This window comes from Pituophis catenifer, unplaced genomic scaffold, assembly GCF_029215685.1.
Source record: "Pituophis catenifer annectens isolate HBS135680 unplaced genomic scaffold, rPitCat1.0.hap2 SCAF_12, whole genome shotgun sequence".
In the NCBI taxonomy this organism is placed as follows: Eukaryota; Metazoa; Chordata; class Lepidosauria; order Squamata; family Colubridae; genus Pituophis; species Pituophis catenifer.
Window position 1 is genome coordinate 12611080 of NW_027256892.1, and position 13323 is coordinate 12624402.

The window sequence follows — 13323 nt, forward strand, 5'->3', positions numbered from 1 at the left end:
TTTTTCAAAAGGCAACTGGGCTTTCTTTGTTTTTTCTTGAAGACGTTTCGCTTCTCATCCAGGAAGCTTCTTCAGTTTTGACTGAATGGTGGAGAATGGAAGGATTTATATTTCTTGTAGTGGTCTGGTTGTTAGTACTCTCTCAATGATTCTCAGAATTGTTTTTTTTCTTCAAGGAAAAACCAAAGAAGGTCCAGTTGCCTTTTAAAAAATCACTTTGGGATGTCCTTCAAGTACTTTAAAATTGAGGTTCACACATATATTTTGGGTTTTTTTTCTGGCCTTTAGATCCACTAGATACCAGGCAGAAGGAATGGAACAGGCCAAAAGATGTTACAAAGGAACTGATGGATATCAGAATTTGCCTAGTAAATGTGACTATTGTCCCCTCTGCTCCAGCTGCCCATCTGCATTGGAAGGTGAGTTAGAAATACCAAAGGGTGACTTGAGAAGTGATAATAGATCAAAATCTAGATATTCTTGATGACGAGGAGTTATGATCTAAAATGACTTTAATTAACATACTTGTTTCTATAAATAAAGTGAACTCCAACTATTTTTAGATTGGTGGGTTCATTTGTAAACAACAAAGTAATGGCAGGAACCAGGCGTGGTCAGAGGGTTAGAAATGAGAAGCAGAGCAATAGTTCCTACAAAGAGTGATGTAGCCCAAAGCAGGCAAATATAATAAACAAATAATTTTAAAGCAAGATCTAACAATCAGGATGCAAAAGAGAGGGGGAAGGAGGGAGACAGATTGAGAGATGGTCTTGGATTCACAGGAATCAAGTTTCAAAAAGAATGAAATTCAGCTTGGCAAGATTTCCCCAAACGAATATATTATTCATCCACTCCAGAGACCAGTTAGATTCAAAACTGCAATAATAATTGTAATCCTAATTGTGCAAATCCTCATAGCTCTTCCTTGCAATAATTCACTTTATATTCTCCATTTTACTTCCTTTTTTACAAATGTTCTTCATCACCACTTTTTATTTCAAAGGGTTTTGAATCATTTTATTTCACTTACTGCATTTTTTTTTCAGCCAGGTTCTGCGTCAACAGTATTGGGCCCAAATCAAATGTGAAATTCAGAACTTTGGGCTAACATTACAAATGTTTCATAATTCAAAACTAGGGTGAAGATTCTGGGTTAGCTCCCATTTTGCTTACATTTCTTGCTTTGCCTTCTTAGCTCCCTTCCCTTCCCTTCCCTTCCCTTCCCTCCCTCCCTCCCTTCCTTCCTCCCTCCCTCCCTCCCTCCCTCCCTCCCTCGCTCCCTCCCTGGACATGGTGACTCTAAGTGGCTTACAACATTAAACAAATGTTCTTTTCATCCAGAAGGAATACACTAAAGCACATTTCCAATTACTGTATTGCTTGAAGGTCACTCCAACTTCCCAGCCCATAGAGGCTTACAAGGTATTCTATCATTCTCTGCTGCCCACAAAAGTACACTGGGCTGAATGGGATGTCCCAAGAGACCAGCAGACTATTATTCCTGGACTTGAAAGAGGTTACAAGTATGAATTCAAGGTGCGACCGTATTTGGGGAAGATCCATGGCATAGACAGCAACGTGAGGCAACTGTACATCCCAGAGGAAGGTGCAAAAACCTATCACCATGTTTTGACCAATATTGTTAATTTAATAGCTTGCAGGAAAACCTTTTTAGTTTAAAAACTGTACTTAATTTTGGAAAGAAATCAGAGCCCACATTTCAAAGCTGTGGGTCCACCTGCTTTCTTTTTCTTCTCATTTTCTTTTCTCCTGCTTTTATTTTGTTGTATTTATCTTCAGGTAGCCTTGAGTGGGATGTAGAAGAGCTAGATTTTTTTGGGGGGGGGGTTGGGTAGGAGTTTATTATTCTTATAGGGAAAAATGATCTGAAATTTCTTCACCTTTCCCTCTGGATCTATTGGAGAAGCATTGGGTGGTTGAAGAGACAAGGAGTGTCACAATAGACATGAAATAATGGACGGATGGGTCCTGTGTTCCCAAACAGCTTAAGGGGTGGGTGGTCTTGGTTCTGCTAAATATTTTCAACTAGTGTTCCAAAGGGTTTTTTTCCCCAAAAGGCAACGGGACTTACTTGTTTCTGTTCTTCCTTGAAAATGTTTCACTTCTAATTCAAGATGTTTCTTAGCTGAGAAGTGAAATGTATTCATGGGGAAAACAAACAAACAAACAAGAAAATTCAGCTGCCTTTTAGAAAAGCAGTTTCGGGACAACCATGACCTGGATGATTGAGAATATCCATACACTTTCCAACCAGTGCTGTCTCTTTTCCTCAGTGCCAAGTGCTGCTCCACAAATCATCAGTATCACCGTGTCCAGAGGTGGGAATAGCACTGTGATCCTTCATTGGGAGCCCCCTCCACCAGATACCCACAACGGCATCATTAAGGCTTATCAGGTATGGTATTGAGTTATTGACTACTGAGGAGATGTGGTGGCTCAGCGGCTAAGACGCTGGGCTTGTCGATCGAAAGGTTGGCAGTTCAGTGGTTCGAATCTTTAGTGCCACCTAATGGGGTGAGCTCCTGTTACTTGTCCCAGCTTCTGCCAACCTAGCATTTCGAAAGCATGTAAAAAATGCAAGTAGAAAAATAGGAACCACCTTTGGTGGGAAGGTAACAAAGTTCTGTGTGCCCTTGGCATTGAGTCATGCCAGCCACATGACCACGGAGATGTCTTCGGACAGCGCTGGCTCTTCGGCTTTAAAACAGATGAGCACCGCCCCCTAGAGTCAGGAATGCCTAGCACATATGTGCAAGGGGAACCTTTTACTGAGGAGATATTGGAAGGATGGAAGCAACCTCAGAGATGGATGATGCAAAAGATGTTAAGGAGTGGAGGATTTGGAATCTTGACAATGAATGTCTTTATAGGAAGGAAAGCAAGACTGATTGTGTTGTTTTGTTATTTTTTTGCTTTGTTCTGTGTAGTTATACATGTAAAGCAGGTCATATGGAGCTATGACAATTCACCACAGCCAATTTGTCATAGACAACTCATCACGGGGCAACTGGCCAGAGCCAACTGACTGTGGGACAATTCACTGCGGAACAAGAGTTACACTGATATCAAAGAAATTGTGAATCATTAAAGAAAGGATGCAAAAGGAAGGACAGAATCAGGGGTGAAATGCTCCCAGTTTGGACCGGATTACCTGATCCGGTAGCGATGGAGGCGGGTGGTTCGGAGAACCAGTAGCAAAAATCCCTGCCCCCCCCATGCCCAGCTGAGCTGCACAATCATCAGAGGCTTTTTTTAACTTTTAAAGGCATTTTTTCTACAACTTCTTCCGCTGAAAAAATGCTTTTAAAAGTTAAAAAAAAAAGCCTCTGATGATCGCGCAGCTCAGCTGGGATCTCAGAGGCTTTTCAAAGCATTTTTTTCTGCAACCTCTTCCGGGGAAGAGGTGGTTTAAAAAATGCTTTGAAAAGGCTCTGATGATCCCAGCTGAGTTGCTTGATCTTGAGAGAGACTTTTCAAAGCATTTTTTAAAACGATCGTCCTGGATCCAGAGCTTCACTGGGTTGACTGGGGAGCTCTTGCCCTCCAAGCCTCTGGAATTATTCCAGGAGGCTTACGGGGAGCTCTACCCACACTCACCAGCTCTCCTCTCCTTCTTCTCCCAATGGAGAGGTTTTCAAACTGCCAGACAGCTGCTTAACGCTGTCAAAGCGGCTTTTACGGGATCACGGGGCCGGCGGTCCAGAGAGACCGTCCACAACGCCGGCGGTGCCAACCGGAAGTCCTCTACAGACTTCTAAAATATTTTTTATTTATTTTAAATAATTAAATCGAATAGTTAAGTTGTCCCATGGTGAGTTGGCTGTGGCAAGTTGTCTCATTCTGATAATAACATTCCCTTTCAAGTGTTACATTTGCTTGTTATTTTAGCTTGGCTTCTGTTCGCTAAGCAGCTACAACAATTTCCTCACTATTTATCAGACTGAATGGAGCTGCTGGATACTTTGTTTCAGCAACTTTTGGCCTCCCAGAGATTTAAGGACCATTGTCCTTCAGTTTTGCAGAAAATAACTTGCTTTATGTGATCCAGGAGAGCTACCTTTGTCTCTTCCTTCCCCACCCCCCAGGTCTGGTTCCTTGGCAATGAAACTCATCCAGGATTTAACAGGACAGTAGATGGAGACACATATAGCCTGGAAACAATAAGACTCCCAAGTGGGCATAAATATTGTGTGAAGATAGCCGCAATCAATGGAGCAGGTGTTGGAGTAGCTAGCAATCCTGTATGTGGCACTGCAGGTCAGAAGTGGCTATTTTATCATTTCTTGAGACATAGATAACTGTATTTCGGAAATTGTCTCCTTGCACTTTTCTTATTTTACAGTAGTGTCCGTATAGTGGGGCACCCTTTGAGGGCATCCTTTTGGTTGAAGAGGCTACATTTTACTTTACTTTACTTTACTTTAATTTGATTTATATACCGCCCTACTCCCGAAGGACTCAGGGCGGTGAACAGCCAACAATAAAATACATACATACAAAATTTAAAAAGCAGAGATAAAATTGAATTAAATAGTTTGGCCCAGATAGATTTAAACCCCAATCAATTTAAAACAAATTTAAACTTTGAATATTAAAAATATTAAAAAATATTAAAAATGTTTAAAAAGAGGGAGAAAGTTAGGCCAGGCCCGCCTGGTGAAATAAAAAGGTCTTTAGAGCGTGGCGGAAGGTGCGCAGATCCGGGATCCTCCGTATCTCCGGGGGGAGCTCGTTTCAGATAGTAGGTGCCCCCACAGAGAAGGCTCTCCCCCTGGGGGCTGCCAGTCGACATTATTTGGCCGATGGCACATGGAGGAGCCCCTCTCTATGAGAGTGTACCGGCCGGTGGGAGGCTATTGGTGGTAGTAGGCAGTCCCACAAGTACCCAGGTCCTGAGCCATGGAGCACTTTAAAGGTGGTAACCAAAACCTTGAAGCATACCCGGAAGACCACCGGGAGCCAGTGCAGCTCGCGCAGGAGAGGTGTTACATGGGAACGCCATGTCGCTCCCATTACCACCTGCGCGGCCGCACTCTGTGCCAGTTGGAGCCTCCGGGTGCTCCTCAAAGGGAGCCCCATGTAGAGAGCATTACAATAGTCCAGGCGGGAGGTGACGAGGGCATGAGTGACCATGCGTAAGGAGTCCTGATCCAGAAAGGGACGCAACTGGTGAATCAGGCGAACCTGATGAAAAATCCTCCCGGTCACGGCCGTCAAGTCCTCTTCTAAAGACAACCATGAATCCAGGAGGACGCCCAAGTTGCGCGCCCTCTCTGTGGGGGCCAATGATTCACCCCCAATAGTCAGTGATGGCACCAACTGACTATATTGGGACATCGCAAACCACAGCCACTCGGTCTTGGATGGGTTGAGCCTGAGCCTATTCCTCCCTAAGATATTTTAATATCTTAGTGTAATCGCAGATGTGATGCTAATATGATATGTGCCAGCTACAGCTAGTCCTTGACTTACAAACATTCATTTAGCAACTGTTCAAAGTTACAGCCATAAAAAAAAGTGACTTACAACTTGTCCTCACACTTACACAACCATCTCAGCATCCACTTGGTCACGTTGTCAAATTTCGGGCACTTGGCAACTGATATTTATTTATGATGGTTGCAGCATCCCAGGTGTCAGTGTTCCAAGAAATGCACCCATAGAAAGTAGAACTCCGAGGCAGGTAGATTCCTCAAAGAACAATTTTATTGGATACATCATATTGGCATAACTGGTGAAAACCGACTCTGAAACTTCCTGTGGTTTTCACCTAATTAAAAGAAAGTTTTCCCCCTTTCCCCAAGTCATCAGTCACATGGTCCAATCGAGGTGCTGGCTTGATTACTTTGCTCCTTCTCTCACAGCCACCTGTTGGAATGATCTTGGTTCCCACAGGAACACTTTTTATTTTGACTGCAAAGCCCCAGCTAACTATTTCCCTCCCCCTCCCATCTAGTGGCAACCCTGAAGCAGCAAAAATGGGCCCAGCCAGGTTTGCTTCAGAGTTGACAGTAGGATCTGTGATTTCCATTGCAACCTTCCCAGCCAGCTTTCGACAAGCAAAGTCAAAGGAGAAAGCCAGATTTATGTGATAACTGCATGATTCACTTAACAACTGCAGTGATTCGCTTAACAGCCATAGCAAAAAAGTTGTAAAATTGGGCATGACTCACTTAACAACTGCCTTATTTAGCAATGGAAAGTCTGGTCCCAATTTTGGTTGTAAGTAGAGGACTTACATGTGCTTACATATATCTTGTGCTTTAGGTGAGGTTTTTTTTTACTCTGAACTTGTGAGAACATTTTATTATTATTTTTTACAAAAACTGATATTAAGCTCCTCTAATCCACTACACCGCCATTAGTTCTTCAGTGTCAACAGCGTTCCTCCATCCGTGTCAACTGCTTTTAACTGGAGTCTTTTTGCATGTATATGGGTTCATAGTTTTCAGCATGGATGTTGAGGATGCTAGAGCCTACACTTTCTTCAGGATGTGTATTCAGTGTCACACTATTCCATCACCTAAACTTATTTCATTCCAGACCCCATGGTGGAGAAGATGGCGAACAGCCCAGACTTTCTGTCAGCTAACTACATGCTGGAAGTAGTACGTCAGCCTGTCTTCATTGCCAGCATAGGTTCGGCACTCTGGATCATGTTGATGGTGCTGGCAGTTTATGTCTGCCAGCAACAAGCCAGGCAGTTTGGTGGCAGAAGAGGGTACGCTCTTGGAGAAGGTAAGGGAGGCTGCCTTTGGCTGGGTTCAGATGACACAGTCAGGGCTCACAAAGGTCAGTCAAAAGATTTAGCATTTCCGTAGATTCCTTTGGAACCATAGAAGGGGAAAATGCCACTTAAAAGTGATGGAGGATTATCTGCAGTGGGGAGTACAAAGAAAGGATTAAATGTCCCACCAATGCCTGTTGTTTTCTCAAATTCCTTGAATAATTTAATCACCTCTCTCTGCATAAATGGTGCTACTGGAGGAAATGTATGGTTGGCCTGCAGATAAAAAAATTGCTTATTCCTGAAAAAGAAGGTTTATTCAGAATAGCAGAGAGTGCTGTTGTCAGCCACGACACAAACATTGTAAAGAGACTCTTAGTAAGAACAGGGAGCCATAGTATCTTACTCTACACTTTCTTCTTTTCAGGACTGTACCGGAATGCAAGTGATGACACCATCATCAAACATAGGTGAGAGAGAGCTGGAATTGTATGGATTCAGGATGCTTGTTTCTTTTTGAATATCTATTCTTGGGGTTAAATGTCAAAGAATGTATTATGCTATTAAGAGGGAGGGCTGGAATGAGTTATGGCTGGCCCTGTTTTGGGGAAAAGATAATGTTTTAATTCTTTTTGTTTCTGTTTTTGTAAAGTGAAATCAGTGTAAAATTATGAGAATTCACCCGAATAATATAACTAGAAAACCTTTGCCATTAACCAAAGTAACCTGAGAGTTAAAACTCTTGTAGATGTCATACACTTTTATAATTTCACAGTCTCCTGGGCATAAATAAATAAATATTGCAGACATTTATGGCCAAACTACTGATGAAGACACAGTATTTAATTTAATGACTCATCTTCTTGTCAAATTTCTCCCTGGCAGGCTAGATAAGAAACAGTTAAACAAATGCACAAGAATCCAGAAACTTCTAAAAGTAGTTTTACTACTTTTAATTCATAAATGTTACTTCATAAATGTCATTATGATACTTTTAGTTCATAAATGTTACTTCATAAATGTCATTATGATAGAATTCCAGCAACTACTGCTTATCAGTAGTTGCTTGAATTCTATCATAATGGTTTCTTAGCTTTTCTGTAATAAAACTATTTTTAGAAGTTTCTGGATTGTTGTGCATTTGTTTAACTGTTTTTTTAATCTAGCCTGCCAGGGAGAAGTTTGACAAGAGGATGGAAAGGAAAGGAAACAAATATTTATCAATGTCTGTCCTGCTTACACTAAAACTATTGTTGAATTTTTGTGTATGTTTCTTCTTCCCTGCTATTCAACATGCTGGACAGTTGTCTCTTTGGCCTGGTTTACATCTGTCTCTTATTTTGGTAACAGGATGATCTGATGTTAGGTTATTTTCCTTTGGCTGGGCAAAAAATAACTCTCAAAGCTATCATCCTGAACCATGTACATGAAGTTATATATATTTTCCCCTTGACTACAGGGTAGACTCCAGTGATTCTCCTTGGCTTTCAAATACATGGAAATCCACATCTGGTTCCAAGAATCACAGTACCAGCAGCAGTCTCAGTAGCCAACTTCTGTGGATGGAATCCAAAGACAGCCAAGAATTCCACAAATCTAGTATACATTTTCTTCTTCTTCTTCATTCATGGCCAAGTTGAAAGTCTTGTTTCTATCTTTATTATATTGCACTACCTTTTAATTGACCTTGTGGGTAGTTTGTGGAGATCCAGATAAAATCAAAGAATGTGCATACGAAATTCAAGAAAAGCAACATAAAGCCAGTAATAGATTTAGTGTGCAAGGCAATTACCTTTTATGTTACTTGGGTAATTCTTTAATCCCACACCCCATGCAAAAGATGTCCTGTTGAAACTGAATCTAGAACAGGGCTGGGGAGCTAAACCTTGCAGAAGCTCTGGGCTTCTTTCCAGCATGCTACCCCTATGGGCTGGATGCTGTCCATGGTATAGGAAAAGTATCTTCCTCTGTTTTTTCTTGCATAATCCCTCAAAGTGGAGGAAGGAAATCCTTTCTCCAAAAAGGAGATGGAAGAGGTGGGACATGCGCATTCTGTGACTCCTTTTGCACCAGCACCTTCCTATAAAAATTAATAAATTGATATATGGTTTTCAAGAAAATAAACAATATTTACATGAAGCAAATATATTTTAATGTTCTCCTCCTTCTCCTTCCTCTTTCTCTTCTTTTTCTTCTTTTTCTTCTTTTTCTTCTTCTTTTTCTTCTTTTTCTTCTTCTTCTTCTTCTTCTTCTTCTTCTTCTTCTTCTTCTTCTTCTTCTTCTTCTTCTTCTTCTTCTTCTTCCTCCTCCTCCTCCTCCTCTTCCTCCTCCTCCTCCTCCTCCTCCTCCTCCTCCTCCTCCTCCTCCTCCTGGTATCAAGGGATATACAAAGTTCTGGTTCTTGCTTTTCTGGCAGCCTCACTAATTGTTAATTGAAGTTGTTGTAGTATTTCTTTCATGTCTCTCCATCTTCTTCTGGGTCTATCCTGTGGTCTTTGCCCCTCTTCTCTTTTTGTATAGGCCTTGTACAGTATGGATTGGGCCTTACCAATCTTGCCAATTAATTGTTCACTACTGTAGGGATTTGACTGTAAAGTCAGAAAATCACATGCATCTCTTTTTGCCTTTGTGTCTTCATCCCCACAGCAGTGTCCTTTGATAGGCAGAGTCAAGGATCACGAATCCAGACTGTACCTTTGGTGCCTGATAGCAGCAATAGTAATCCATATGGTTCTTTCTGCATGAACTTTCCAGCAAAAGATCTCAAGACCTTCTACAGTTCTTTGCCATACCTTTCCAATCCTAACCTACAAAGAATGGAGTTAACACAAGTTGGTGAGCTCATGTCTCATGGCAGCCAGAACCTGAGGACTGATCGTGCTAGTGGCCAAGGAAGAACACAACAAGGGCCATGGAAGGCAGCTGGTTCCCTCTCCCCAAATCGTACCATCAGAGGATCCTGGGCCAAATATGACAAAAAGGGTAAGGCAAAGCCCATTCCCCAAATAACTGACACGTATCTAAAGCGGTCTCTGACTATTGATAAATCTTTGTCAAAAGCTTCCTTGAAAGAAATCAAAATTGATATCCATCATTACCTCTATAAACTATAATGATAGAAGCAATATACAAATTCCACAAATGAATAAACATTTTTTAAAAAAGCAGTCCAAATCTTGCAAGTTCAGATTCAGGAGGTGATCCCAGATTCTAAAACATGTCTCTCTCCATCTTTTCATGTCATGTGGGGTTTTATATATGGTTAACGTCATTTTTAACCTAGAGACTTAATGTTACAGTATTTCCTCGTAGAAGACCTGCTGTAGCCCCAAATAAGCTTTAATGGTCTTTTTCTGTATCCTGTCAGGCTGCAATATCCTTTTTGAGGTGTAATGACCAGAAATGTCATTCCAGCTGCAATCTTATCAAAGTATTATAGAAGGTCATTGCTAGGTTAGTTCTCATCTCGATTTCCTTCTTAAGGATTTCTTGAGTGAAATGGGTCTGTTTCCCTCCCCACCAAGGCTATGCATTGGATTGTCATCTGTATTTACTTCTATACCATAGCTCCAAGATCTCTTTGGTGGCCAATCACTGTTGCCATCTTAGATTCCATTAGTATGCATGTGAAATTGAATTTTTTCCTCTCAAATGTGCGTGACTTTGCATTGCATTGTACTAATCAGCCATTTTCAATCCCTCTGGGAGCTCTTTGCACTCTTTCTCTTCTCTTTTACTGCCCCAAATAAGTTAATATCATCTGCAATTTAATTACTTGAGCTACCCAGTTCCAAACAACTGAAAACGTTTTGGTGCCAATGCAGATCTTTGTGGCAGGGATGCCCATACACTATACACCTCTCCATTGTGGAAATTGTGGAAGTCCTTATTACCTGCTTCCTGTCCTTTCACTTCTTGAACCAGTTATGTGTCTGTGAGAAGTCTTGTCCAACTCAAAAAGTCAGGGGTGCCTTCACTGATTGTTGCCTTCACCCACAAGATCATGAAAATGAATAAGGGAATCGATCTAAATGTCAAGAGAATTCCTGCAGGTAACCAGGAAATGGAAAAAGCTGAGTTCTCCTTGGTTGTAGCATCTCCCCCCCCTTCCTCTTTGCAAGGGGATTTAATTGAATTATCTCCAAAGTTCAGGTACAGATTTAATGCCATGGCTTTTGTGGAATGTAATAGAAAGCCTCATTTGCTTGCTGCAGCTGCTAATTGCCAGGAGCAATGCAGAGCGACGCATCCACTCTGTTAAGGACACAGCAAGGGCTGAGTTACTTGGAAATTAACTTGGCAGCTCAAAGAGCCTCCCTATCTGGAGAGCCTGTTATAGTTTTGGCCTCCATAGTCATCTCTACCATGTCAGAGCCTTTGGCCACCAGCTGTGGTTTTATGAATTGAAGGAAATAAGATTTGTGTACATGTAGGACTCATATGTGTAAATGCCTACTCAGGAACATGCATGTACTTACATGGTTGTATAGATATGATTTCTCACTTCTTATGCTTAGAATAATGCATAGTCCTTTGATGGGCTCTTGAAATGCATACCATCTGATATTTGGAAGAAATGTGTTTGTAAGGGCTGGCTAGGCTACCCATCTATTACATTTCACTGAAGGCTTTTTCACCTCATTGTGGACCATATGCAATTTGACTGAAGTAGCTCATGCTCCTCTTACTGGAAAATGTTGACTGTCACCAGATGTGGACCCCAAATCTTTCATGGGCAGCGGTTTCATCTGATCCATCAAGATTTATGACTTGGAGTATCTTCCTGGACAAGTAATAACTTCAGTAAAATGGCTGAAAATGACTACAAACTTATGCGGTTTGAATCCCCCCCCCTCCTTCCTTCAGACTGAGTTTTGGCCTATTGGCCTACTACGATCATAGCTTCCCATCCATCTTGGCCTGCTGAACTACTCCTAATTTTTTCCCATTTCCATCTGGCCTGTCTGGATTCCCTACCATGTAGAACTTCTCTGACGAACATCTACGAACTTAAACCTCCTTTGAGCTGGATATTGGATTCCCTGATGCTGCTAATCCCAGGAGGGATACTGGTTCTATGGATATGGGGCAGAGGAGGCGGAATATGGCTATCCTCACCCTTGAGCTTTCTTTCAAAAAAGAGAAAGAGCTTTCTTTCTCTGTGGGGGCACCTACCCTCTGGAATCAGCTCCCCCCAGAGATAAGGAGAATCCAAGACCTCAGTGCCTTCCGTCGCGCCCTTAAAACCCATTTATTTAAACAAGCCGGGCTGGCTTAAGATGAAATTTTTAACTGTTTTTTAAATGTTTTAAACGTTTTTAATTGGTAAATGAGTTTTAATTGGGCCAAATTTATATATCTTTTAATTGTTTTTAATATTTGTTCTGCATGTTTTTTAATCTGGCTGTACACCGCCCTGAGTCCTCAGGGAGAAGGGCGGTATAGAAATCCAATATAAAATAAAATAAAATAAAAGTATCTGGATCATCCTAGCTTGACCAATGGTTGATCATTGTAACAGCATGAATTCAGGTTAATCTAACAGGCACATACTATCATGAAAATCTCTTTCTCTTTCAGAGCTGCAACAGGTACACAGCACACCCTTGTCCCCATCTGGATTCTCAGCAGATTGGAGCAACCATAGTAGCTCAAGGAGTGTTGTCAGTTCTGGAAAGCACCAAAGAGTCCATGGTAGGAGAAGAAACTTTTGCCTTAGAGTTTGGGGGAAAGACCCAATCAGTTGTAGATATTTTGTTAGACTGGAATCCACCATTTGATTTCTAAGACATTGTCATGACTTATCTGAACTGATCTCAGTAGGATAGAAGGCCAAGCAGAGTCCTCTTCAAGCATGATATATGGGAAGAAGTAACATGAATAGGGACTGAGAACAAGGCATTTAACGTGGTCCTTGGCTCATGCGATTGTTCTCTGCTGCTTAGGGGCATAATCAGGTATAATAGGCACTTAGTTCTTCCAGGTGAGATCTCTTTAAACACTTAGATCCCAACAGATGTAATCTTGGCTGGCCATGCCGAGTTTCTGTCATTTTTGTGCTCACAGGCAATTACTTACCCCCTTTCTGTCTCCTATTTCCCTCTTTCCATCTGCTGAAAGAATGGCATCCTTTTTAATATCACAAGCCTAGCTGTGGAGACAAATAGGAAAGAAGAGAAGCAGTTAGTATTTCAGAAACCAATCTGCTCAAAGAGAAAGTTTGACATGCCCTTAATATTGTCTTCAATATTTCATTTTCACATACACCAGCCGGAAAAATGGAAAGAAATTTGTATTCTAGATGCAAGCCAGTTACTGGGGTAAAAGACTACTTTTTACATCTTGTCAGAGAGAAGCTACTCAGAGAGAAGGCCAGTGCAATGAGCCCTATTTCTGACTGGTGCAGCAGAGCCACTAACCTAGTTTTAGTTAGGGAACCAAAATGAAAACTGAAGCCCAACTATCTTTCCAAATATTTTCCCTAAATCTGGCAGTGTGGTTTTCCAGCTTAAAAGAAGAGGTTTTTTTTAAAAAAATCCCTTGATAGTGCAAGATGATGTACCACAACCTATATG

At 41.5% G+C, this 13323-nt stretch overlaps 1 protein-coding gene across 1 annotated transcript in view; it reads left to right on the forward strand.

Annotated features, from left to right (window-relative positions):
• Positions 1 to 13323, forward strand: part of ROBO4 (roundabout guidance receptor 4) — a 59570-nt gene that overhangs the window by 12806 nt on the left and 33441 nt on the right. Inside the window, exons 7-15 of the mRNA XM_070952498.1 lie at positions 289 to 419; positions 1387 to 1606; positions 2295 to 2416; positions 4107 to 4278; positions 6565 to 6759; positions 7176 to 7218; positions 8208 to 8347; positions 9395 to 9730; positions 12329 to 12442. Of these exons, the coding sequence (XP_070808599.1) occupies positions 289 to 419; positions 1387 to 1606; positions 2295 to 2416; positions 4107 to 4278; positions 6565 to 6759; positions 7176 to 7218; positions 8208 to 8347; positions 9395 to 9730; positions 12329 to 12442 (1473 nt within the window). The remainder of the gene's footprint in view (positions 1 to 288; positions 420 to 1386; positions 1607 to 2294; positions 2417 to 4106; positions 4279 to 6564; positions 6760 to 7175; positions 7219 to 8207; positions 8348 to 9394; positions 9731 to 12328; positions 12443 to 13323) is intronic.